This window comes from Macaca nemestrina, chromosome 18 (genome assembly GCF_043159975.1).
Source record: "Macaca nemestrina isolate mMacNem1 chromosome 18, mMacNem.hap1, whole genome shotgun sequence".
NCBI lineage: Eukaryota > Metazoa > Chordata > Mammalia > Primates > Cercopithecidae > Macaca > Macaca nemestrina.
In genome coordinates, this window is record NC_092142.1 from 87,767,818 (window position 1) to 87,794,486 (window position 26,669).

At 59.3% G+C, this 26,669-nt stretch overlaps 1 protein-coding gene across 12 annotated transcripts in view; it reads right to left on the reverse strand.

Moving 5' to 3' along the window:
- Positions 1–26,669, reverse strand: part of LOC105488842 (galactosamine (N-acetyl)-6-sulfatase) — a 52,748-nt gene that overhangs the window by 22,528 nt on the left and 3,551 nt on the right. For 10 of the 12 annotated variants that reach the window (XR_011616690.1, XR_011616689.1, XR_011616688.1 and 7 more), the window contains exons 2-11: positions 15,643–15,799; positions 14,874–14,948; positions 13,962–14,064; positions 9,684–9,827; positions 8,142–8,208; positions 7,637–7,761; positions 7,155–7,294; positions 2,736–2,839; positions 1,970–2,106; positions 867–969 (exon numbers count right to left, since the gene is read on the reverse strand). Coding sequence is in view for 6 of the 12 variants with exons in the window: in XM_071085102.1 (XP_070941203.1) it covers positions 867–969; positions 1,970–2,106; positions 2,736–2,839; positions 7,155–7,294; positions 7,637–7,761; positions 8,142–8,208; positions 9,684–9,827; positions 13,962–14,064; positions 14,874–14,948; positions 15,643–15,799 (1,155 nt within the window). In the remaining 6 variants the exon portion in view is untranslated. The remainder of the gene's footprint in view (positions 1–866; positions 970–1,969; positions 2,107–2,735; positions 2,840–7,154; positions 7,295–7,636; positions 7,762–8,141; positions 8,209–9,683; positions 9,828–13,961; positions 14,065–14,873; positions 14,949–15,642; positions 15,800–26,669) is intronic. The other 2 variants (XM_071085103.1, XM_011753313.2) reach the window with 1 other exon arrangement.

Below are 26,669 nucleotides of genomic sequence, written 5' to 3' on the forward strand. Positions count from 1 at the left end.
AGTGTTGGGTAAAACCCGAAAAAAGAGTGGGTGCGGGGCCTGCACAAGGTGGAGAGAGGCCAAAAACACTCCTGGGCACTGGTGCCCTCCAGCTGCTGCCCCGCGAGCAGCTTCACTCCTCAGCCTGAGTGCTCAGCCCTCAGCTCCAGTCCTCACTTCTAGTCCTTAGATTCTCCATTAAACTGAATGATTTTCTTCCCAATTAAGGCAGATTAGCAGAGGGTTCATATCTCAAGACTTTGATGCTGGGAGTGGGTGGGGCTGAGAGAGACCCCTCAGGAGGGGGTCGGGGATGCTGGAGCGTGGGGATTAGCAGGGGCCAGAGAAGGCCCTGGGGAGGGAGCAGGAGGCTCGAGGCGAGGGCTCGTGGGAGAGTCTGGCACTGACAATACTGGGGTAGCCTGGGGTGGCCGGAGCCCCAGGCCCTGTGCGTGTGGCGTTTCACCCTCCCACGCTGGGGGCTGCTGTGGTGACGCTGAGGCTATGGCCCCCATGTAGCACCCGGGGCCAAGCAGGCCACGCCCCTATCGCCTCCAGCCTGGGGTGTGGGCGAGGCTCAGGTGCCCTGGCAGGATGGAGAGGCCCATGGGGGCCACCCGACCAGGGTCTGGGCCAGGCTTGTAGCTGTGCCGCAGGGCTGCTGTCATCATGCGGGGCAGGAGGAGGTCCCTCCCTCGCCTCCAGCCTGTCAGCTGCCACACCCTGGGCCACGCTGAAGGACTGGGGGCCACGCAGAGGAGGCTGTGGAGGGGGTGGGGCTCCTGCCTGTCTCATCCTCCTGTGCCTCCCCAAGGATGGCACTCAGGGGCCACATCTGGACAGAGATGGGGGCAGCTTCGCCCGCGCCCGTGTCCCGAGCCCCGTACCTGTCTGAAGTTCTCCCAGGAGTTGGTCCAGGTCCAGAAGTGAGCCTTGTGCTGCCCGAGGGTGGTCGCCATCAGCGTGTCACCGCGGTAATAGAAGACGGGCCTGTCGGACGGGAGGGGAGGACCATGTAACGATGGGAAGCACACGTTGGGTCCACCTGGGGGCTCCGGGCTGCGTCCGTCATCAGTGGCTCATGCCTCTGCGTGAGGTCTTGGGTGATACTTTACAAAGACGACCGAAAAGTGAAAAGGCCAGTAAGGTGGCCGGGGCTGGGGTGCCTGGGCGTCCCCTCATTGCTGGTCCTTGGTGAGGCCAGGCCAGGCCCTGGGGAGGGTGGGCAGGCGAGAGGAAAGCGGGTGGCACGGGGTCTCCGGACCACGTTGGGCCTGCGAGGCAGGAACGGGGAGTGGGGGACGCAGCCGGGCACCGTCTCTCCCCACAGTGACCAAGCACTTGTGCCAGGTCCCGAGAGGGGACAAGTGAGCAAAACCCCCTCTGTCCGGCCCCGGAAAGCCGGAGGAGGCAGCTGCCTTGGGCCATCCCCACCTTCTGTTTCCCATCAAGCCTTTGGAATAATCCTCATCCCTTCAGGGCCGCCCAGGAAACGTGGTTTGAGTGAAGTGGTGGCTGCTCTCGGGGGTAGGAAATGGACTTCAGACACCAAGGATTTAGACAGAAGTTAAGAGCCGGATGAGCCGGGCTGTGGACTTGGCAGAGCAGCGACTCAGGTGGAAGGAAACTACAGGAAGCCATGGGGCACCGAAAACCAGGCTGGGCAGGGAAGAGGGGTGGGGTGGGCAGGGGTGGCGTGTGCCCGGGTACAGGCAGGGATGAGGCCCCTCTCCAGGCCTCACCCTCCCTCCTAAGGCTTTCCTGAGAGCCAGGGCCTCGCTGTGCTTGGACCTTCCCAGGGTGGCTCCCGCCCCACAGGCAGACCCCCAGGTCCTCTCGTCACAGGTCCCCCGCCTCCTTCAGCACTGGGCACAAGCACGCCTGTGTCCAGAATGAGGGGCAGCTGGGCCTGGGGGTCACACCTGATCATCAGCTCTGGGCTTCACCACTTGGATCCCGGGGAAGGGGCCGGGGCAGTTCTAGCACCAACCTGTCCATCAGCCGCCCCTGCAGGAGGGCGGGGAGGAGATTGAGGCCATCGATGGCCCTGTCTCTGGGCGGCGTCAGGCCCGCAAGCGCCAGGCTGGTGGTGAAGAGGTCCATGATACTGCCCAGCTGGTGGCTCACCTGAAACACACGACAGCAACATGCTCAGGGCACTGCCCCGACCCGACGGGGCTGGGGGCCAATCCCCGGGGGGACATGCGCCCTGCTGCCCAGCTGGGTCTACAGATATGCGCACACACACATGCCCATGGCAGGGACTGAGCGGAACCACAAGGTCTGTGAGTGGCAGAAGGGCCTCAAACCAGGTCTCAAAGACCCCAGAGCCAGGCCATGTCCTCACTCCCTGGCAGCCTCCTCTGCCCCTGTGGATCAGATGAAAGGAGAATCACAGCCCTGCCAGGGAGATGCCAGGAGGTCCCACCTCTCCAGGCCCACCTGTCTGGAGAGGACCGCCTCGCTCTAAGACTGAAAGCCCTAACGCCACCGTGAGCCCTGCCCCTTAAGTCAGAGAAGCAGGTGGACGAAAACCAGGCGTGGAGGGGCAGCTGAGGCTGGACAGGAGCGCCTCTGAGTGGCTGTGGTGGGGATGGCTCCTGACACACCCAGGGAGCTCCAGGACAGGCAGAAGGGACAGGCAGGCCAGGCCCTGGGAAGGGTGGGCAGGCAAGAGGAAAGTGAGGGCTGCACACACCCTAGGATGGCCACAGGCCTGTGCCTGCTGCCCGGCAGACGGGTGGACGCTGACTCACCTGGCCTGCGGCGATGTGCCCCGGCCACCACGCGAGGGCAGGCTCCCTCATCCCTCCTTCAAACGTGGTCTGCTTCCCACACAGAAAGGGGCCGTTGCTGCCAGCTGGGAGAGAGGGGCCCCATGTCAGGCCACTGGGACCCGATGTCCCCAGCCCTCCCCCTCCCCAGGTGACACTGAGTCACTGAGACCGGTCATGGGGACAAAGGGCCCGGCCGGGGCGCTCTGGCGGGAGTGCGAGATCCGAGCCTCGGGGCAGCCCTCCAGGGGCTCATCTGAGATGCCGCGGCTGCAAGGTCTCCTGGGAAAGTGGCAACGTCATGTCCACTGAGGAAACGGAAATGCAACCACATGGTATCAGCAAGACTCAGAAACGTACACTCCCGCAGCAGAGGCCCGGGTGCTGGTGCGCAGTCGCCGGCTGGTGCTTCCCGAACGTGAATGTTCACAAGCCTCCCGGTGTGTGGGGAACTTAAAATGCAGCCAACTTCTGGCCCCCTACGGTTCTGACTCCGTCAGTCAGGGTGGGGTGCAGGAATCTGTGTTTCGGACAAACCCCCAAGACTGGATTTTGGTCTCCGAGCCATTGCTTGTGGGAAGTGCTCATGGGGCAAAGGCCAGCTCCGGTGCCGGCACCATCCCCGGCTCACGCCCAGACATGGAGGGAGGAGGCAGGGGCTCATGTCAGGGAGAAAAACCACTCCTGCTGCTGTAGCCTGAGTACCCGAGGCGCTCTCAGCTTCGGGTCCCCTGAAAAAAGGGGAAAAGGAAACCAAAGGGCTGGCTGTGGTGACTCATACCTGTCATCCCAGTACCTTGGGATGCTGAAGCAGGGAGATTGCTTGAACCCGAGAGTTCAAGACTAGCCTAGACTGGTTTCTACCAAAGAGAGACCATGGCTAAACCCCATCTCTACAAAAACAAAAATTAGCTGGGTGTGGTGGCGTGCCTCGTAGTCTCAGCTATTCAGGAGGCTATTCAGGAGGTGGGAGGATCATCTGAGCCCAGGAGGTCAAGGCTGCAGTGAGCTGAGATCACGCCACTGCACTCCAGCCTGGGTGACACAGCAAGACCTTGTCTCAAAAAAAGAGAAAAAAGAAAAAACTGGATGCAGTGGCTCACGCCTGTAATCCCAGCACTTTGGGAGGCTGAGGTGGGTGGATCACGAAGTCAGGTGATCGAGACTATCCTGGCCAACATGGTGAAACCCCGTCTCTGCTAAAAATACAAAAAATTAGCTGGGCATGGTGGTGGGCACCTGTAGTCAAAGTTACTCAGGAGGCTGAGGCAGGAGAATGGCGGGAACCCGGGAGGCGGAGCTTACAGTGAGCCGAGATTGCGTCATTGCACTTAAGCCTGGGCGACAGAGCGAGACTCTGTCTCAAAAAAAAAAAAAAAAAAAAAAGTATTTTTCTGGTAGTGAAAAAGTGAACCACCCAGGGGATGTGAAGTCACCGCAATTCTTTCCTGCGCTGCCTTCCAAACCCCCCTGAGTGGCAGCGTGGGGAAGCCTCTGAACAGAACCTCCCAGGCAGCTCTGCTCAGAGTCCCTCACAGGCGAACACGCCAACACCCAGAACCTGGCCTGGCTCAGGAAGGGCCCTGCTCATAGCAGCAGAGCCACAGAACCTGTGAGGGGACAAAGGACACTGAGCTAGGGATAGTGGCCACTTCTAGGGGACACTTGGCTCACAGGAGGCCATGCTGTTCTTTCTTCTTTCTCCTTCTCTCCCTGACTCCCTCCCTTTTCTTTCCTTCTCTCTCTCTCCCCTTTCCTGCTTTTTTAATTTTTCTTTTAGAGACAGAGTCTAGCTCTGTTGCTCAGGCTGCAGTGCAGTGGTGCAATCTCGGCTCACTGCAAGCTCTGCCTCCTGGGTTCATGCCATTCTCCTGTCTCAGCCTCCTGAATAACTGAGACTACCAGTGCCCACCACCACGCCAGGCTAATTTTTTGTATTTTTAGTAGAGACAGGGTTTCACCATGTTAGCCAGGGTGGTCTCGATCTCCTGACCTTGTGATCTGCCTGCCTCGGCCTCCCAAAGTGCTGGGATTACAGGTGTGAGCCACCACGCCCGGCCCCCTCCCCCGCTTTCTCTGGGATGCTCTGTTTCTAGTTTTGTGCTGGGTGCTGGGTGTGGGGGTTCTCATTACAAATAGGTACGTATGCCATTTGTATGAAACCCAGCACTCTGGGTTACACGGTGGATAACACGGTGAAACCGCGTCTCTACTAAAAAATACAAAAAACTAGCCGGGTGAGGTGGTGGGTGCCTGTAGTCCCAGCTACTCGGGAGGCTGAGGCAGGAGAATGGCATGAACCCGGGAAGCTGAGCTTGCAGTGAGCTGAGATCTGGCCACTGCACTCCAGCCTGAACTACAGAGCGAGACTCCATCTCAAAAAAAAAAAAAAAGAAAAAAAAGAAATGAAGACTCAGGTCGCTGGGGCCCTTGCCACTGCTGGCTGGTGGTTGTGGGTGCGGGCATCGAGGTGGCCCCCCGGGCTCCCCCTGCGGAATGGCGGCCAGCACCCTCCCTCCTAGGAGCTGCCTGTAGCCCTCCACACATGGGTCTGACTCCAGTGGGTGGGAGGTGGAGCTGTCCGGAGGGCCTGCACGGGAGCCAAGCTCACCCATGGGAGCCATCTGGTGGGACGTGGCACGAGGGAGCCTATGTTTCTCTTTTGGCTTCCAGCCGTGCTGGTTTCTATCACTTCAAACCCTGAAGCCCCTCTCCCTGCAGGATGCCAAGCTGCAGGGCCCCCCGCGTGGTCTGGAAAGAGGCTGCGGCTCCCCCATGTGGTCTGGGAAGAGGGTGCAAGGCGCCCCCGTGTGGTCTGGGAGGAGGCTGCAGGGCCCCCCTCCCCCCGCCGTGTGGTCTGGGACGCGGCTGCAGGGCGCCCCCGTGTGGTCTGGGAAGAGGCTGCAGGGTCCCCCCTGTGTGGTCTGGGACGAGGCTGCAGGGCGCCCCCATGTGGTCTGGGAAGAGGCTGCAGGGCGCCCCCATGTGGTCTAGGAAGAGGCTGCAGGGCGCCCCCGTGTGGTCTGGGAAGAGGCTGCAGGGTCCCCCCTGTGTGGTCTGGGACGAGGCTGCAGGGCGCCCCCATGTGGTCTAGGAAGAGGCTGCAGGGCGCCCCCGCGTGGTCTGGGAAGAGGCTGCAGGGCGCCCCCGTGTGGTCTTGGGACGAGGCTGCAGGGCGCCCCCATGTGGTCTGGGACGAGGCTGCAGGGTCCCCCAGCGTGGTCTGGGAAGAGGCTGCAGGGCGCCCCTGTGTGGTCTGGGACGAGGCTGCAGAGCGCCCCCGTGTGGTCTTGGGACGAGGCTGCAGGGCGCCCCCGTGTGGTCTGGGACGAGGCTGCAGGGCGCCCCCGTGTGGTCTGGGAAGAGGGTGCAGGGCGCCCCCGTGTGGTCTGGGAAGAGGGTGCAGGGCCCCCCCGGCAGCGTGGTCTGGGAAGAGGGTGCAGGGCGCCCCCGTGTGGTCTGGGAAGAGGGTGCAGGGCGCCCCCGTGTGGTCTGGGAAGAGGCTGCAGGGCGCCCCCGTGTGGTCTGGGAAGAGGCTGCAGGGCGCCCCCGTGTGGTCCGGGACGAGGCTGCGGGCCCCCCGTGTGGTCGACGAGGCTGCAGGGCGCCCCCGTGTGGTCTGGGAAGAGGGTGCAGGGCCCCCCCGGCAGCGTGGTCTGGGACGAGGCTGCAGGGTCCCCCCCGTGTGGTCTGGGAAGAGGGAGCAGGGCGCCCCCGTGTGGTCTGGGAAGAGGGTGCAGGGCGCCCCCGTGTGGTCTGGGACGAGGCTGCAGGGTACACCCAGCGTGGTCTGGGAAGAGGCTGCAGGGCGCCCCTGTGTGGTCTGGGACGAGGCTGCAGGGTCCCCCCCGTGTGGTCTGGGAAGAGGGAGCAGGGCGCCCCTGTGTGGTCTGGGAAGAGGGAGCAGGGCGCCCCCGTGTGGTCTGGGAAGAGGCTGCAGGGCGCCCCCGTGTGGTCTGGGAAGAGGCGGGTTCGGGTTTGTTGGCGCTGGGGTCCGGTCAGGCATTCATCAGTGCCGAGTGGGGAAAAGGCTGAAGCTCCATCCCAGGAACCACTCGGGTGGTGGGGGCGGGAGCCCATCTTCATGGAGGCGGCCCGGCCCCTGGGTGACCAGGTTCAGGCCACACTCCCACGGCTGCTGGAGGTCTTGGGTGCCAGCCCCCACCTCAGCAGGGACACCCCGCTCCACCAGCCCTGCTGTTTCCATGCAGCCTCCAAAACCTCTGGTCTCCAGGGTCACCCTTCGGGAAGCGTCGGCCTCCTCCTAGACAAACCGTCTTCCCTGTGTCATCTCCTCTCCACCCCCAAGTTCAAAGCCACTCCTGCGTCACAGCCAGTCCCGCTGCTCCTCACCGACACAGTGGCCGCGGGGACCCGCGAGGAGTGACGGTGAGCACTCACCTTGTTCGGGGGCGGAAATGAGGGCAGCGCCGTTGTCCGATGTGAAGAAAACAAAGGTGTTGTCCGCGACGTGCAGGTCGTGGAGAAGCTCCAGCATCTTCCCAACGCTGTCATCAATCTCCCGGACGGCATCTCCATACCTGGAGGACGGAGACAAACAGATCAGGCAGCCAGCTGCACACTGGGATTCACGGAGTACGTTAAATCTTAACTTCACAGACGACAGCGAACTGGCCGGCCTCTTCCCGGAAGAGGAATGGCTTCAGTTCAAGTGTATGTGGCTTATGAAGGACAGAGCCGGCACCCCCACCACAGCCCTCCTCTCCTGATCCCAGGCCAGTGGATGGCTTCAAACGGGGGGGTTGCTCTGGCCTTTCCAAAATAGTCACTAAACGCCACGGTACTGAGTGCCCCATCTCCGGAGTCACCAAGCACAGCTGGGGCCTCCAGCGCCGTCTGTGCTCCTTGGAACCAGGACTCACCGCCCTCGCTGACTGGTGCCCAAGAAGGGTTTGGAGGCGTAGATGGGTGCGTGTGTGGCGTCGACAGCCCAGTAGAGGAAGAAAGGGTGGTGCCGTGCCTGTCTCTTAATGAAGTCCAGGGCTTCCTATGGTGAGAGTCGCACCGTCCTCCTCCAGCCTCAGGCCGACCTCCCCATGCCTCCTGCAGGGCGAGGCTGCTGCGGTCCCCGTCCCTCCCGCCTCCCACAGGGTGAGGCTGCTGCGGTCCCTGTCCCCCAGTCACCTGCAGGGTGAGGCTGCTGCGGTCCCCGACCCCCACGCCTCCCGCAGGGCGAGGCTGCTGCGGTCCCCGACCCCCACGCCTCCCACAGGGCGAGGCTGCTGCGGTCCCTGTCCCCCCCGCCTCCCACAGGGTGAGGCTGCTGCGGTCCCTGTCCCCCCGCCTCCCGCAGGGCGAGGCTGCTGCGGTCCCCGTCCCCCAGTCACCCACAGGGCGAGGCTGCTGTGGTCCCCGTCCCCCCGTTACCTGCAGGTAGATCTGGGTGAGGTTGGCTTCCCCCGTCTTCAGATTAATTGGAAATTCTTCATAATATCTGAAAAGAACACAGATCCGGACAGACGTCAGAATCTAGGCCAAGAAAGTCCCCTCCTCCCTGACTTCACTGGCAAAGCCACGGGCTTGATGTAAAAGGAGGCTGGGCCGGGCGACGGGCTTGGTGTAAAAGGAGGCTGGGGCCGGGCCACGGGCTTGGTGTAAAAGGAGGCTGGGGCCGGGCCACGGGCTTGGTGTAAAAGGAGGCTGGGCCGGGCCACGGGCTTGGTGTAAAAGGAGGCTGGGCCGGGCGTCATGGCTCATGCCTGTAACCTCAGCACTTTGGGAGGCCGAGGAAGGTGGATCATGAGGTCAGGAATTTGAGACCAGCCTGGGGAACGTGGTGAAACCCCGTCTCTACTAAAACCACAAACATTAGCTGGGCATGGTGGTGTGTGCCTGTAATGCCAGCTACTTGGGAGGATGAGGCAGGAGAATTGCTTAAATCTGGGTGGTGGAGGTTGCAGTGAGCCAAGATCGCGCCCCTGCACTCCAGCCTGGGAGACAGAGCGAGATCGTGTCTCGGGGGTTAAAAAAAAAAAAAAAAAGTCTGGAAATGAAATGTCCACTCAGAGAACAGACCAAGCTGGATGCGTCCCTCACTCCCCCAGGTCATGGTCTTGCATCTGATGACCTGCCACGTAGGAAGATGGGGGAACGGGGCCGAGCGCGCAACACCAAGGTGAAGGCAGTGAGGCGGCCGTGGTCGCTCGGGGCTGGGACTGGGGCTGGGGAACCACTGCTCAGGCCACGGGGCTCGTTCTGAAACGGCTGCAGTGCTGGCCGTCCCAGCCTGCGACTACTGCAAACCACAGAACTGCACACTTCAAATGGGGGCCGCGCGGGGCGACTCCCACACCTCCAAGGAGCTCTGTCTAGAAAAAGGCAGCAAGCTGGTGCCACTTCTGGTCCACCGCCACGTAACCAATGAGCACTTCCGCCAAGAAGAGTCAAATTAAGCAAAATAAAATTCACAGAAGATGAGGGTCCCTGAGCCGGTGCTGCCGTGTCCAGAGGTGCTGCCCCCATGCCCGGGCACCAGGACAGCTCTGTCCGGACAGTGGCTTTTGCTCCTAGTGTGGCTCCCAGTGGGGTTTCGTCCCACCTCCTGTCCTGCCCATGTCCCTGGACGTCTGGAGCACAGCCGGCCTCCCCACCCGTGGACCACATGGGCAGTACCCTGACAGCTAGGACAGACTGTGGGGGCTCACTCTGCTGGGGGCCTTCCTCTCTCAGGACAGCTAAAGGGATCTACGACCTTGAAAAGGTGGGAAACCCCAGGCGTGAGTCTCACAGGCTCTGGGGCAAAACTTGGTGACAGAAGCCCCCAAACCAAAGCCCTCCGTGCCCGGGGACCCAGGGACAGCCCAGCCCTTGTGAGCAGCAGCCTGAGGCCACCAGTGCTAGAGACGGGGGGCAGGCACGCCGGGCGCAGCAGTTCAGGACGTGGGAGGGGAAGGGGCGGGGCTCCATTACCTGCCAACCATCTCCCAGTCCCTGTACACAGGGATGTTGGGCCTGGCCTTGTTGTCATAAGGTCCAAAGTGGCAGTTGGGGGATCCAAACCACTCATCAAATCCGTGCTTCAGGGGGTGGAACTGGGGCCTGTGACCCAGATGCCTGGAAACAGGAACCCAGGACACTTCAGGGACCCCACGTGGGGACACTCTGAAATTCTGAGCAACAGATCCACCAGCTTCACAAAATTCTTGGTAAGATGAGCACCCTCCAGCACTGAGTATAGGCTATGCCTGGGCACGGCAGGGACAAAAGACCAAAGCCTCACCCCGAGGAGGGTGCTAGCACCGCCCGCCTCCCCCACAGAGTGTCTGGGCACAACCAAGGGTGGCAGGCACAGTGGCGGCCGGGGTTCCCGGCACCGTGAAGGGCGGTGCATCGTGAGGAGCCTCTCAGCCGCCTGGAACCCGCCTGATGTGCCCCTCGGGGCCCCGGCTCCTTCCTTCCACTTTTCCTGAACTCCCAGGAAAGTTTCACAGCTTGTGTCTCGAACCCAAGTGCTTCTCCTCTGGGTTTTCCAGGGCAGAAAATATCTCCTGCCAGATAATTACTGGGTCTCTCCACACCGAGGCACTCAGTCTTGTCTCCCAGTTCAGGGCAACGGTCCCGGGATGACGGCTGGGCGGGGCGTTGTGTGCCGTGCGGGAGCCCTGGGGCCTGCCAGCTGCACCCACATTCCCAGGGCCCTGGCAGAGGCGGGGATTGGAGTGATGACAAGAGAACGTGGCAATGTGGCCACACTGGTGACCTCCACCAACTGCTCTCCTGGGACCAGGGTTCACCTGCTCGGAATGGCCATCGCCAGGCATCACACCCCAGGCCTGTGGGAACCCTCCAGACCCCGCCCTGCACTCCCCTTCTGACGACCTCCTACAGACCCACACGCACCTTCCCTCTGGGGGCACCTAATCTCTCGTCCACCAGTCCACAGCAGTCCTGCAGGCCACACCTCTTCGCCCACTCATCCCAGTCCCCAGGCCAGCTGTCCGGGTTTCCTTGCACGGCCTCTCTCGTCCTGGAGGAATCCAGCTCGCGGCTGCTCTTCAGAACGGGCCGCAGGAGAGGTGGTATAAGGTGGCTTCCAGGCACGGCCGCGGGCGGGTCTCATGTCAGTTGCGTGTCATCTGAGGAAAATCTTCTGCAGCTACGGCTTTGAAAGCAGCATCCCCGAAGCAGATTTCTGAGCCGCATGTGGGGCTGGCCCTGGTGGAGGGGGCGGGAAGGCCCCAGCCTGAGTGCTCACGGGCGACTCTGCACCCGGCACACAGGTCTCAGGCCACTGTGGATTCACTCGGTCACTGGCTGGGGGAGGGTCAGAAGGGGCCCTGAAGAAAGGCCAGGCTGGAAGGTGGAGGCTGGACGGAACCCAGCCAGCAACAGAGCCTGGACACTGCGTAAGCCCGTCTGTCTGGACCTTGGTTTCCCTGTGGGTGAGCAAGGAGGCTGGCATGGCTGTAGCTGAGGCTCTGGCTGGTTCTGTAGTGGCTGCCTCCCTGGACATGGCCTCTGCACCCGGAACCTCCTGAGCTGCCTCTTCCATCTCCTCTCTCAGGTAAGCACACGTGTCTCCTCTCTCAGGTAAGCACACATGGACCTCTCTGTGACCTCAGAGCTCCTTTGGCTGCCAACTCCGGGCTGTTTCCTTCAAGTCTTCAGCACTTGGGCCCACTGCCAGAGCACCCCATCATCCCTGAACACCCCGGGCAGGTCACCGCCCAGCCACAGGGGTCCTCGTGCATCCACGTCCGCAGGTCACCGCCCAGCCACAGGGGTCCTCGTGCGTCCACGTCCGCAGGTCACCGCCCAGCCACAGGGGTCCTCGTGCGTCCACGTCCGCAGGTCACCGCCCAGCCACAGGGGACACTCGTTCGTCCACGTCCGCAGGTCACCGCCCAGCCACAGGGGTCCTCGTGCGTCCACGTCCGCAGGTCACCGCCCAGCCACAGGGGACACTCGTTCGTCCACGTCCGCAGGTCACCGCCCAGCCACAGGGGACACTCGTTCGTCCACGTCCGCAGGTCACCGCCCAGCCACAGGGGACACTCGTGCGTCCACGTCCGCAGGTCACCGCCCAGCCACAGGGGTCCTCGTGCGTCCACGTCCGCAGGTCACCGCCCAGCCACAGGGGTCCTCGTGCGTCCACGTCCGCAGGTCACCGCCCAGCCACAGGGGACACTCGTGCGTCCACGTCCGCAGGTCACCGCCCAGCCACAGGGGTCCTCGTGCGTCCACGTCCGCAGGTCACCGCCCAGCCACAGGGGTCCTCGTGCGTCCACGTCCGCAGGTCACCGCCCAGCCACAGGGGACACTCGTGCGTCCACGTCCGCAGGTCACCGCCCAGCCACAGGGGACACTCGTGCGTCCACGTCCGCAGGTCACCGCCCAGCCACAGGGGACACTCGTGCGTCCATGTCCGCAGGTCACCGCCCAGCCACAGGGGTCCTCGTGCGTCCACGTCCGCAGGTCACCGCCCAGCCACAGGGGACACTCGTGCGTCCACGTCCGCAGGTCACCGCCCAGCCACAGGGGACACTCGTGCGTCCATGTCCGCAGGTCACCGCCCAGCCACAGGGGACACTCGTGCGTCCACGACTGCAGCACAAAGGCCTTGCTCAGGGAAAGCACACGGGCAGGACGCCTCACAGATTAAGCTGTTGGCTCAACGTGCTTGTCCCAAAGCAGCAGCGGGGCCTGGCACTCGCCAGCAGGTGACCTGGAGCGGGGAACCTCTGCAGCCCTCTGGGACCCAAGTCCCTGCCCGGCGCCCCCGCGTGGCTGCAGGCAGATGAAGCAGCCTCTGAGTCCAGGCGAGGGGCCTCGGGGAAGTCTGAGTGACGGCTGACAACACCCTACAGCCCTGAGAGGGGACCCTGCTGGGATGGGGACCCCCCCACCTGACCGAGCAGCCACTGCAGGACCCAGCCCGGGCCATCCAGTCACTGCACCATGTCCTGAGCCTGGGAGGAGCCTGTGGCTCTGGGGCCTGCCTGGCTCCTGCTCCCACTCCTCGGGGTCCCCTCTCTCCCGCCGATGGCTGTTCAGGAGCCTCGAGGCCTCTGTGGAGACCCACTCCCTGTCTAGCTCTTGCCACCTGCACCATGACCATGCACAGGAGGCCGCTGGGCCCAAGACAGAGCTGCCAGGCCAGGTGGAGAGCTCCAGTCACTGTGGGGCTTGTCACTTGGAGAGGCCACCGGCTCTTCCTCCTCTTGGCACAGCCCTGTCACGCTCCAGTGAACCTTGGGGGCTGACTTCCGAGACGGTCCCTGGCACTGGCTCAGCGACCACGCAGGCCGCGTGGGGCCCGACCTCCCTGTGTGAGGACTCCGCGGCTGCGGTGCCCATCGGCTCCGCCCTGTGATTTCTGAGAGCTCAGCTCGGCAGGCTGCTTCCTCTCGTCTGAAGAGGGACAAAGTGCTCCCTAGGCAGCCTCTGGGTCCTCCTCATCCATTCATCAAGCTCAGCAGATTCCTGGCTGCCATGACCATCCATATCCAAGGAGCATCCACCCGAAAGGGGCCGGCAGGAGCCACAGGCAGCCGACCGGGGATCACAGAGGCTGGGAAAGCATCGAGGGCTTCCTGAAGGAGAAGGCATGCGGCCCGACAGGCGGGAACACTCCAACAGCTGGAGAGCAGCCTGGGGCAGATGACTCCACCCAACCCTCCATGCTCACGCAGGCATCCCAGGGAGGAAAAGAAATGAAACATCCCGTGCGCCTGAAACTGCGGCCTGGGGGCTGTGCGGCACCCGAGCTCTCGACGGGTTAGGATTTCGTCAACTGCTGGGCTGTTCCTCTCCTTCCTGGTGGCTCCTTTGTGGTTTAGACCAGAGCTTTTGTCATCCAACAGGCCCCTGGGGCAGACAGACAGCTCCTCCTCCACGGCTCCTATGTGTAACGACGTGACCCCTCCAAGGACGACATGGCAAGAGGCAGCCGGGGTGAGGTGGTGGCGGATGCTGGGGGCCATGACACGAGGGACAGTGACAGGCCTGTGGAGTCTGATGCTGCAAGACACTTGCAGCTGCGGGCCCAGCCTGGTGACCTGAGATCCTGCTGGCAAGGTCATGCCGGCCTGCACAGGGACGCTGGAGACACCTGAACACACTCAGAATCAGCTTCCGTTTCCCACCCAAGACGCCTTCCTCGTTGGAAACTTGTGGCCACGCCCCTTGGAACCAAGGCCGGGAAGTGGGTGGAGCAGGACGCCCGGGCAGGCATGGCCGGACACTCACCACTTGCCGACGATCTTGCTGACGTAGCCGGCCTTCTTCAGAAGCTCTGGGAGGAGCTGCTCCGAGTCTGGGATACCGCCCACAATTTCCTGCGGCGTGTAGGCTGGAAGAGCAGCGCTGGGTGAGCCCCGAGGAGACCCCGAGAAGCTGCCACCACCCCCATCCTAACAGGACACTGGGGGCTGCGTCCACACATCCTAATAGAACACTGGCCCCTCGGGGTCAAAGGCTGGGCCTGGGGGCTGCGTCCACACATCCTAACAGGACACTGGCCCCTCGGGGTCAAAGGCTGGGCCTGGGGACTGTGCATCTACAGGGCATGGAACTTCCCAGATTTTTCCAGGCACCCCTCAGAGCCAGTACCATCACCAGAGGGCGGGCACGGAGCAGACTCTGTGCCCCCCAGTGCCTTCCCTAGGCCTCCTGCCTGCCCTCAGGCCCTATCCTGCCTCTTAGGCCAGCCTCCTGCCTGCCTGATCTCCAGGGGTATCTGGAATACGCCACATGACGCTTCACTGCCCCACCCCTACCTCCCCTGTCCTTCCCTTTCCTCAAAGGCCACTGGAAATCCCACTTCCCCTATGAGATGCCCCTGGGGAGCCCATCCAAACCCGAGCACAGCAATTCCAGAACATTCCAGAACTGCTGCTGACACCACAGCCCCAGTTTCTCTGTAAGTGTGCGGCTCACCTGCCTGGAGAGTGGAGCTTCTGGGGTGGGGGTGCCGGCCCAGCTCCTTAGGCCAGACTGGGCACCCTCTGCTCCGTCCCCACTGGGCCAGGGCAGGGAAGGAAACCAGCTGGGGGAGCCCTCATTTCCACCTGAGTCCCAGAGACCCGGGCACCACCCGGACCCCACCTGCCCAACCCTGCACCCCGAGGTGGACCCTGGAGGTGGCAGCAGGCAGCCTACCGTTTCTGGCATGGGCGTTGGTGGTGTAGAAGCCATTGCGGATGGGCAGCCGTCCCGTGAGCAGTGCCGCCCTGGCTATGAGAAGGTGACAGAAACAGAAACTGGATAAGAAGGGTGCAGCTCAGACCCACACGCCCGTCAGCAAGAGCCCCACCAGTAGGCGGACGCGTGACAGATGAGGCAGACGCAGGTTTATGAGGGGCTGCCACGCCGGTCGATCCCTGTTAGCATCTCCACCACCTAGGTGGGGCACAGCACCCAATACACTGAAAGACACGCAGCCCTCAGGCCCTGCAGCTCAGCGTTGTCCCCAAGATGCCGTCTCCTCTCCAAGGCTCCTGGGACACCCACTGGGTGCGCAGGTCCGCATGCCTCCATCCTCGAGTGCGGCCCGTACCCTGCCTTCCCTTCTTCCTCATGATCAATACCACGTGTGTCGTCTCTGGTAGGAGAGACTCTCCCCGGGGAGGGAGGAAGCAGGACCCCCACTTCCCCGGTACCCTGAGACGGAGCCACACTGCAGTGCCTCTCCCCAGGCGGCCACAGCACTCGACTCTGGGAAACAGGACAGCAGCCAACACCGCAACTTTGACCCTGAAAACCCAGCAGGTGCCGCACCCCACACAGCACGGAGCCAGGCTGGGACCTGATGAGAAAGGCCTGAGCCCACCTGCCACCCTCCCTGCAGTAGTAGGAGTAGACAAGGTTGATGTGGCCGCCCAGAGTCACGGCTGGAAGGACCTAGGAGGCCTCGGCCTGCTGGGCTCACCCGTTTCTGGGGATGAGGGCCCCGCTGACTTACATGGTGAGCACAGAGGGTTGGCAGAATAGAAGTTTGGGAAAAGCATCCCTTCTGCAGCCATCCGGTCCAAATTCGGGGTCTCTCTGGAGGGCTCTCCGTACACCCCGAGGTCGCCCCATCCCATCTGCAGGGAAGAACATGGGGAGGAGGAATGAGCACATTCTGCAGCTGGTGCTTCTGGCTTGGGGAGCTGTCCGTGGTGCCAAGAGCATATCGGGGACTGTGGGAGCCAGCGCCACCCTGTGCCCCAGCCAGCGGCAGAGCTTGGCTAAACCCCAGCAGCGCCTGCGTGTGTGCACAATGGGGCCACTCCACGGTCAGCCCACGCTGGCTTTCGCCTCCACTTCTGCTTGGTCCTCACGTGGGGAATGCGTCCGTCTGCCTCCTCCCAGTCCTCACGTGGGGAACGTGTCCGTCTGCCTCCTCCCAGCCTGACACCAACATCTGCATGCTCGCGGGGAGATGGCCTCTAACACGTGCGTCTCTTTTCAACATACACACACAGGCCCTCGTATGTCTGTACAAACCTAGATTTCAAAGTTGAGCGGTAACTGTCCCCCAAAAGCCTAGTTGCCATGTGGCCCTGCAGTTCCACGCTGCAATTCCACTCCTAGCTGTACACCTGAGAGACTGAAACTTACGTCCACACACAGACCTGCACACGAGCGTCCAGGGCAGCGCGACTCAGTGGCCAAAAGGCAGGAGCACCCCAAGCGCCCATCGGTGGACGACAAAGTGTGGCCCGTGTGTACTACAAGGGTGTGGCTGCATTTGGAAGTAGGATCTTTGCAGATGTGGCGAGCTAAGATGAGGTCACGCTGGACCAGCGTGGGCCCTCAATCCTGTGACTGGGAGTTAGAGATGCAGATGTGCAGTAGAGATGCCGGGTGAAGGCCGAGGCCAACACTGGAGCGGTGCAGCCACCAGCCAGGGGACAGCAAGGACCCTCCTCGAGAGACTCAGACAGGGGGCCTGGCTGACACCTTGATTGTGCACTTCTGGCCTCCAGAATCCAGCAAGAATCCATTTCTGCTGTCTGAGGCCACCCGGCCTGTGGTAACGTGTTACGTCTGGGGAAACTCATGCACGTACCACCGCACACCACCCAGCCATCAAAAGGAAGGGCGTCCCGCACGGTGCACGGCCCTGGAAAGCTCCACGCGAGGGAAGGAAGCAGACACCAGGGCCACACAGGCTGGGATTTGCTCATGGGAAGCCTCTGGAACAGGCCGGTCTGCAGAGGCAGGAGGTGGCTGAGGGGCTGCCGGGGCTGGGGGTGGGTGCTGGGGAGGGCCCGCTGCTGGGTACTGGTTTCTTCTTGGGACGGAATGTTCGGAAGTAGGTAGAAGGGATGGAAGTACCACGCTGTGAACGTACTGAGTGCCCAAGTGGCGCACTTCAAGGTGGCTGTCATGGTCAATTTGACGTTCTGTTTTTTACAATAAAAGGCCCAAGCAGGAGGACGGGTGAGCACAGGGCAGGAGGCACGGAGGCGGGGTGATGCCGGGGTGATGGCGCCAGCACAGCAAATGCCCACGGCAAACTCCGGGGGTGAATGGCAGGGCCGGTGTTCACCGAAAAATTCTTCTAACTTCGCAGTGCGTATTGTTGAAAAAAGTGCTTTTAAACAGGCAGTGCGCCCGGTCTTTGTTCTAGGAGGAGGGGAGGGCACCACCTGGGGCTTTGGCTCTCCTCGGATCCTCCAGCCGTCTCCCTGGGCGCCCACCTCAGCAGGAGCCTGGTGGAAGCCAACACCGCGAGGCCCCTGCACCTGGCCTGTCTTCCTTCCCTAAGGACGTATTCCCGCCACCAACCAAGACATCAGTTAAGTGTCTGTGCCTGCCTGGGCCCCTGCCCTCTACAGGCCACCTTCAGTAGCTTCGGCAGCACAAACACACAACACCTGGGAAGGACACCGTATTCTAAACACAATGACCATGTTCATGGGCCCAGCTCAGCTGCATTCACCACCACGTTCTCAGGACCAGCTGTATATTTATTTTTGAAACCAATTTGAATGCAAATATAGATATCTAGAGCTGGCATCAGCAAACACATTATGTAAAGGGCCTCACAGCAAATCTTTTCAGCTTTTTGGGCCATATGGGGCTGTCACAGCCCCTCAGCCCTGCCACAGCCAGCATTCGAGCAGACGTGCATGCTGTGTGCCAATAAAACTTTATTCATCAACATCTGAATTTCATATAATTTTTCATGTCACAAAATATTATTCTTTCAGTTTTTTTTGAACAATTTAAAATTATAAAACCCATTCTTGGCTTATGGGTTCAAAAAACAGCAGGTGGTGAGCCAGAAGCAGTGGCTCACATTTGAAATCCCAGGACTTTGGGAGGCCGAGGCGGACAGATCACGAGGTCAAGAGATCGAGACCATCCTGGCTAACACGGTGAAACTCCGTCTCTACTAAAAACACAAAAATTTAGCCGGGCGTGTTGGTGGGCGTCTGTAGTCCCAGCTACTCAGGAGGCTGAGACAGGAGAATCACTTCAACCCAGCAGGCAGAGCTTGCAGTGAGCCGAGATTGCACCACTACACTCCATCCTGGGCGACAGAGCGAGACTCCGTCTCAACAACAACAAAAGCTCAGCAGGTGGGTCCACATTTGACCCATGGGCTGGAGTTGGCCAACCTCTTAGTGAAAGTGCAGCTATCCTATCTTAAAAGGCAATCATGGGGCTGGGCGTGGTGGCTCACGCCTGTAATCCTAGTACTTTGGGAGGCCGAGGCAGGCGGATCACAAGGTTAGGGTTCGAGACCAGCCTGGCCAACATGAGGAAACCCCGTCTCTACTAAAAATACAAAAATTAGCTGGGCATGGTGGCGGGCACCTGTACCAGCTACTTGGGAGGCTGAGGCAGAAGAATTGCTTCAACCCAGGAGGCGGAGGTTGCAGTGAGCCAAGATTGCGCCCCGCACTACAGCCTGCGTGACAGAGCAAGACTCTGTTAAAAAAAAAAAAGGCATGAATCACTTAAAGCCAGGAGTTCGAGACCAGCCTGGACAACACAGCAAGACTCCACCTCTAAAAAAGAAAAAATAGCCAGGTGTGGTGGTGTGCACCTGTGGTCCCAACTACTCAGGAGGCTGGGGTAGGAGGATTACTTCACACCAGGAGGTTGAGGCTGCAGTGAGCCATGATCACACCACTGCACTCCAGCCTGGGCAACAGGGTGAGACCCTGTCACCGAAACAAAACAAAAGATCATGGCCCAGCAATTCCACTTGTAACAGTTTATCCTAAGGAAATAATTATGGCTATAATCCATTACACAAATTTAAAATTGTGGGTGAGACAGTGGGAACAACAGATTTAGTTAAATAAGTCACAGTTCATCAGTGTTAATGGGTGGAACTGAATCCCCGAAAGTTATACTAAAATTTCGGCCCCAGCGTATCTCAGAACATGACCTTAGAATCAGGGTTGCTGCAGATATGATTAAGATGAGGTCATTAATGTGGGAGCGGACCCTCATCCCATACAACTGCAGTCCTTATAGGAGACAGGACGAAGGCAGCTGTGTGGCAACAGGGTCACAGGTGGGAGACACACAGCCATGGGCTCGGGATGGCTGGGGGCCCCCAGAAGCTGCAGGGGAAAGAGGGTCCCTTGCAGGTCTCCGAGGGAGTGAGCTCCTGCCAACTTGAGCTCAGACTTCCAGTCTCCAGACCAAGGGAGAATGCATTTCTGGTTCTTTGTTTTTTTTTTTTGTTGTTTTTTTTAGACGAAGTCTTGCTCTTGTCCCCCAGGCTGGAGTGCAGTGACGCGATCTCGGCTCACTGCAATCTCCACCTCCCGGGTTCAGGCGATTCTCCTGCCGCAGCCTCCTGAGTAGCTGGGATTACAGGCGCCCGCCACCACGCTCGGCTAATTTTTGTATTTTTTTTGTAGAGATGGGGTTTTGCCATATTGGCCAGGCTGGTCTCAAACTCCTGACCTCAGGCGATCTGTCTGCCTCGGCCTCCCAAAGTGCTGGGGTTACCGGTGTGAGCGCCGCGCCCGGTCGTGCTTCTGTTTCTGTTAAGCTCCCGACTCCTGTGTGTGGTCCCAGGAGGCTCCTGGGATGGGTGAGATGGGGGTGTGGCCAGGGGGTCACTGAGAAGCCCACTTGGTGTGAAAAGACATTCACCACACCTGGTTGTGTGGACGCCTGTGGACACACCTGGATGGCAGGGAGGGGAAACCTCTTAGTAAAGCCAGTCTCTGCAGCCCAGCCACGTCCGGGAGCCGAAGCCTTCAGGAGGAATGCAAACAGCTCCACCTGCAGCTCTGAAGTGCGTTAGAACCCACACCTATGGTTCTTTTTTAAATCTCTAAAATACTTTTCTCTTTCGTCCACCAGCCTGGGCAACAAGGTGAGACCCCATCTCTATAAAAAATCAAAAAATTAGCCGGGCATGGTGGCAGGCACCTGTAATCTCAGCTACTTGGGAGGCTGAGGCAGGAGAATCCCCTGAGCTCGGGAGGCAGAGATTGCAGTGAGCTGAGACTGCACCACCACACTCCAGCCTGGGCGACAGAGTGAGACCCTGTCTCAAAAAAAAACAAAAAAAAAAAAAACAAAAAAACTGCCACTTTTCTCCAAATTCGCCCCATCCAGCCTCCTCCGGCCACGACTGGCCCTGGGACTCACCCACAGAGCAGGACTGCCACCCGCATGGACAGCAGGGACCTCCAGGAGGGTGGTACCTGGAGGCCGAGTGGGTCTCACCTGCCCATCTAGGCCTTTGTTAAGTTTCCACCATTTCAAACGACCCCAAGACAGGCTCCATGGGCCCTGGTGCTCAAAGAGCCGGAGAGAGGCTCACTTTGGTGACTACAATTCACCACGACAGGGACCAAACAGAGTCTGATCGATGATTGTCTAAGGCTGATTTTTAACAAACAAAATAAAACATTAAAAGTGAACTTGGCCGGGCGCGGTGGCTCAAGCCTGTAATCCCAGCACTTTGGGAGGCCGAGACGGGCGGACCACGAGGTCAGGAGATCGAGACCATCCTGGCTAACGCGGTGAAACCCCGTCTCTACTAAAAATACAAAAAAAAAAAAAAAACTAGCCGGGCGTGGTGGCAGGTGCCTATAGTCCCAGCTACTCGGGAGGCTGAGGCAGGAGAATGGCGTGAACCCGGGAGGCAGAGCTTGCAGTGAGCTGAGATCCGGCCACTGCACTCCAGCCTGGGCGACAGAGCGAGAATCCGCCTTGGGGGGGGAAAAAAAAAGGGAACTCACTGGAAACTGGGGCCTCACACATTGTGTAAGAACGTGACACGCAGCCCCTGAGGAGAGTTCTGGCAGCACCACGTGGGTGGCCACGTGGCCCAGCAACACCTCCCCAGTGCAAGCCCAGCAGAACTGAAAAGTGTGTCCACGCGGAGACCTGTGCATGAACCAACACCCACAGCAGCTCACTCCCCGGCGGCCGAGCTGGAAACGCCCAGATGCCCATCCACGGGCGGAAGCCTCGGCCACACGTGGTCCCTCTGCACAGTGGACCATGATTCAGCCACGAGAAGGAATGGAGTCCTGATGCAGATGTGTGTGAAGCCCCAAAACCCCGTGCGAGGGGAAGCCAGACACAAGGCCCACACACCGTACGATTCCATTCACCTGAAACGTCGGAAAAGGCAGATCCTTCGAGACAGAAAGGGGAGCGGGACTGCCAGAGGCTCCGGGGAGCACAAGGGAGTGACCCCCATCAGGGCTGAGGCTTCCTTCCGTGGTGACGAAGATGGTGTGACGATGTGTGGTGGCTGCACGACTCTGAGAACACACTAAAAACAACCCACACACTTTCACCAGTGAATTCCGTCTCAGCAAAGCAGCTATAAAAGGAGGAGGAAGTGCAGGTGTCCTGGTTTTCTGCAGATGGACTGGGGGCTCCCCTGACACTCCTGGGTCAGGGCCGGTGGGTGTTTGACTCGCTGGGTCCTGCTAAGTCAAAGAACAAGAAGCCTCAGGGCCTGTGTGAAGTGACGGGGTCTAAACAGAGTGGAGGCCTCGCCTGGGCAGGAGCGGCAGCGTGCTGACTGGCTGCAGGAGGGACGGGCGCTGGGCCCGGGGACCACGGGAGGACAGCCGGCCGCTCTGGGCGCACGTGGGTGGTTGGACGGACATCCAGGTCTGCATGGTCACACCTTGGTCTTTGTCTGGATGCAATGATCAGTGCCCCCGGTGGATAACAGGCTATGCGGCCCCTGCCCGTAAGGCTCAGCTTGGCAGGGTGACTGCTCCTCACCTCGGCTCCTCCTGACGTGTGGAGTCCCAGAGCAGAGCCAGGTCTGGGCTTTTTCCTCTCAAAGGCCCTTCATGTCTCATGGGACACAATTCTGTTTGGACCTTTCAGCTTTGGGTCCCTTTTGAGATGGTTTATTTTTTTTGAGACAGGGTCTCACTCTGACACACAGGCTGAAGCACAGTGGCTCGATCTTGGCTCACTGCAACCTCTGCCTTCAGGGCTCAGGTGATCCTCCCACCTCAGCCTCCTGAGTAGCTGGGACTACAGGCACATGCCACCACGCCCAGCTAATTTTATTTTATTTTATTTTATTTATTTATTTATTTATTTATTTATTTATTTATTTATTTATTTTTTGAGACAGAGTCTCGCTTAGTCGCCCAGGCTGGAGTGCAGTGGCGCGATCTCGGCTCACTGCAAGCTCCGCCTCCCGGGTTCACGCCATTCTCCTGCCTCAGCCTCCCGAGTAGCTGGGACTACAGGCGCCGCCACCACGCCCAGCTAGTTTTTTTTTTTTTTGTATTTTTAGTAGAGACGGGATTTCACAGTGTTAGCCAGGATGGTCTCGATCTCCTGACCTCGTGATCCGCCTGCCTTGGCCTCCCAAAGTGCTGGGATTACAGGCGTGAGCCACCGCGCCCGGCCATTTTATTTTATTTTAATTTTAATTTTTTTTTTGAGATGGATTCTCACTCTGTCACCCAGGTTGGAGTGCAGTGGCATGGTCTTGGCTCACTGCAACATCCGGCTTTTGGGTTCAAGCAATTCACCTGCCTCAGCCTCCTGAGTAGCTGGAATTACAGGTGCGCACCACCATGCTCACCTATTTTTGTATTTTTTGTAGAGATGGGGTTTCACCATGTTGGCCAGGCTGGTCTTGAATTCCTGACCTCAGGTGATCCATCTGCCTTGGCCTCCCAAAGTGCTGGGATTACAGGCGTGAAACACTGTGTCTGGCCAATTTTTTGAATTTTTGACAGAAATGGAGTTTTGTCATGTTGCCCAGGCTGGTCTTGAGTGAACTGAGCTCAAACAGTCTGCCCGCCTCCACCTCCCAAAGTGCTGAGATCCCAGGCATGAGCCACCATGCCCAGCCCTGAGATGGTTTATTTTGAAGTCACTGAAATGGCTTTTCTATCTGAGGACAACGGAGGCTGCAATGAGAGGAGGCACCTGGAGAGAGGTGTCCCCTGAAGCTGATGAGGAAGAAAGGGAGGTGGGAGGAGTGGGGGCAGGATGCCCGCAGAGCTGCTCATGGGCTGAGAAGGAACCTTGGGCTCAGTGGCACACAGTCGCGGTGGGCAAATGTGCCTACGTCACGGCGAGGTGCATCCCGCTGAGGCAGCAGAAACCCGCAGTGCAGACTGGGACAACGCAGTTCCCTGAGGCCAGCCTGAGGGGGGCGGCCACACACGCCCAGAGCTCCTTGCCCTTCACCTCCCCGTGTGCAGATTCATTCTCCCAGGTGGCTTCTGCACTTCCTGCCATCTCCAGTCCAGGTGGGAGAGTAGAGAATGGCAGGTGGGCCGAGGGCACGAGGCCTGGGATGGGAGGGAGCAGTACGTTTCACTCGTTACACTGTCTGCCCACGTCCAGGACCACTGCTGGGCTCTCTTCGGACTGGGAGTGAGGCCGCACATCTGAATACTGGGTGCCATGTGCCCAGCCCTCCCTGCAGGCTGCGTCCTGAGGCTTCCCGAGGTGCAGCTGGTCTCCTGAGAAGGTCGGCAGTCAGCAGAGCTGCATCTGGGTCTGCCTGTGCTCACCTGGGTCATTCTCCTACCTGTTCCAGGCCACAAATAACATGAATGGATGTGGCAGAAAATGCTGTGAAGGGAGCGGGCTCCATGCTCATCACTGACTCAGAAAATATTGCAGGGGAGGAGTCCCAGGGCTCAAGGGAATGGGATCCATGCTCACCACTGACTCAGAAGATACCGCAAGGGGAGCACTCTCGCTGGGAGAAATCCCAGGTCTCGGCGACAGTCCCACTCACTGCCATGACTTACAATGGGGAGGGCATTAGCCAGGGGAAGAGGCGTGGGCAGGGCCGGGAAGACCAGGCGCAGCGTGGAACCTTCCCCAAGCTGGAGCCATACGGACGCTCGGGCTGCAAGCACAGGTGCCAGATGCTGACGGGGAAGCTGTGTGAGACTCAGTTCCCAGGGCTTTTGCCTGGGCTGGCGGTGTGGCCCCCTCTGCCTGGTACTCTTGATGCCCAGGAGGAGGGTGCTGGGCGTAAATCATGGTGTCTGTGAAAACAGTGTGGCAAGGTGGGCGGCTCGTAGCAGCGAACAGCAGGGGGACCTCCTGTTCGCAGATGCCAGCCGAGGGCAACCTCCCACACATGGGCCTTCTGAGGACAGCGTCCCAGGCTGCTGGGCCAGCTCTCATCTGCTGACCCCGTTCTTCCGTTATTTATCGACAGCTTTCTCGGCTATGAAAAGCAGATGTGGACAGCCTCCCTGCAGAGTGAGCAGGTTACCATGTGAACATCTAGAACCCTCACAGGGCACCATGGGCGGGAACCACCTTTCTTCTCCCCCTTAGAAGTCCTAAAAGGGCTGGATACAGTGGCTCATGTCTCTAACCCCAACACTTTGGGAGGCTGGGGGGCAGGATCGCTTGAGCTCAGGAATTTGAGGCCAACCTGGGTCTCATCGACAGACACTAAAAAAAATCTTTTTTTTAATTAGCTGGGCGAGGGAATTCTGTTCCAAGATGGCCGAACAGGAACAGCTCCGGCCTGCAGCTCCCAGCGTGATCGACGCACAAGATGGTGATTTCTGTATTTCCATCTGAGGTACTGGGTTCATAATTTTGGGACCAGTTGGACAGTGGGTACAGCCCACAGAGGGCGAGCCGAAGCAGGGCGGGGACATCGCCTCACCCAGAAAGTGCAAGGGGTTGGAGGGTTTCTCTTTCCTAGCCAAGGGAAGCCGTGACAAACTGTACCTGGAAAATCAGGACACTCCTACCCAAATACTGTGCTTTTCCAACGGTCTTGGCAAACGACCCACCAGGAGATTATAGCCTGTGCCTGGCTCGGCAGGTCCCACGCCCACGGAGCCTTGCTCACTGCTAGCGCAGTCTGAGATCGACCTGCGAGGCCGAGGCGGCAGCCTGGCAGGGGGAGGGGCGTCTGCCATTGCGGCAGGGGAAGCTTGAACTGGGCGGAGCCCACCGCAGCTCTGCAAGGCCTGCTGCCTCTGTAGACCCCACCCCTACGGGCAGGGCATAGCTAAACAAAACACAGCAGAAACTGAAACTTCTGCAGACTTAAACGTCCCCGTCTGACAGCTCTGAAGAGAGCAGTGGTTCTCCCAGCAGTGTTTGAGCTCTGAGAACGGACAGACTGCCTCCTCAAGTGGGTCCCTGACCCCCGTGCAGCTTAACTGGGAGACACCTCCCAGCAGGGGCTGACTGACACCTCATACAGATGGCTGCCCCTCTGGGACGAAGCTTCCAGAGGAAGGATCAGGCAGCAATATTTACTGTTCTGCAATATTTGCTGTTCTGTAATATTTGCTGTTCTGCAGCCTCTGCTGGTGATACCCAGGCAAACAGCATCTGGAGTGGACCTCCAGCAAACTTCATCAGACCTGCAGCTGAGGGACCTGACTCTTAGAAAGAAAATTAGCCAACAGAAAGGAACAGCATCAACATCAACAAAAAGAACATCTACGCCAAAACCCCATCTGTAGGTCACGAGCATCAAAGACCAAAGGTAGATAAAACCACAAAGATGGGAGAATCCAGAGCAGAAAAGCTGAAAATTCTAAAAATCAGAGTGCCTCTTCTCCTCCAAAGGATCACAGCTCCTCGCCAGCAACGGAACACAGCTGGATGGAGAATGACTTTGACGAGCTGACAGAATTAGGCTTCAGAAGGTAATAGCAAACTTCTCTGAGCTAGAGGAAGATGTTTGAACCCATTGCAAGGAAGCTAAAAACTTTGAAAAAAGATTAGATGAATGGCTAACTAGAATAAACAGCGTAGAGAAGACCTTAAATGACCTGACAGAGCCGAAAACCATGGCGCAAGAACTATGACGCATGCATAAACTTCAATAGCCGATTCAATCAAGTGGAAGAAAGGGTATCAGTGATTGAAGATCAAATTAATTAACTGGGTGTGGTGATGGGCGGCTATAATCCCAGCTACTCAGGAGGCTGAGGCAGGAGAATTGCTTGAGCCCAGTAGTTTCAGGCTGCAGTGAGCTGTGATCGAGCTACTGCACTTCAGCCTGGGTGACAGAGCCACACCTTGTCTTAAAAAAAAAAAGTCCTGGCCGGGTACCGTGGCTCACGTCTGTAATCCCAGCACTTTGGGAGGCTGAGGAGGGAGGATCACCTGAGGTCAGGAGTTCGAGACAAGCCTGGCCAATATGGTGAAACCCCAACTGTACTAAAAATACAAAAATTAGCTGGGCACAGTAGTGGGAGCCTGTAGTCCCAGCTACTCGGGAGGCTGAGGCAGGAGAACTGCTTGAATCTGGGAGACAGCGGTTGCAGTGAGCTGAGATCATACCACTGCAATCCAGCCTGGGTGACAGAGTGAGACTCCATCTCAAAAAAATAAAAAATAAAAATAAAAGTCCTAAAAGCCCCCAAATGATTGTCCATGTTCAGTGAGCACAGCTGTGAGCCATGGATCAGTATCCTTAGGAATTTCAGAGTTTTAAGAAACGCAAAGTTTCCATTCCTACTGGTTGCTATGGGATTATCATGAAGATAAGCA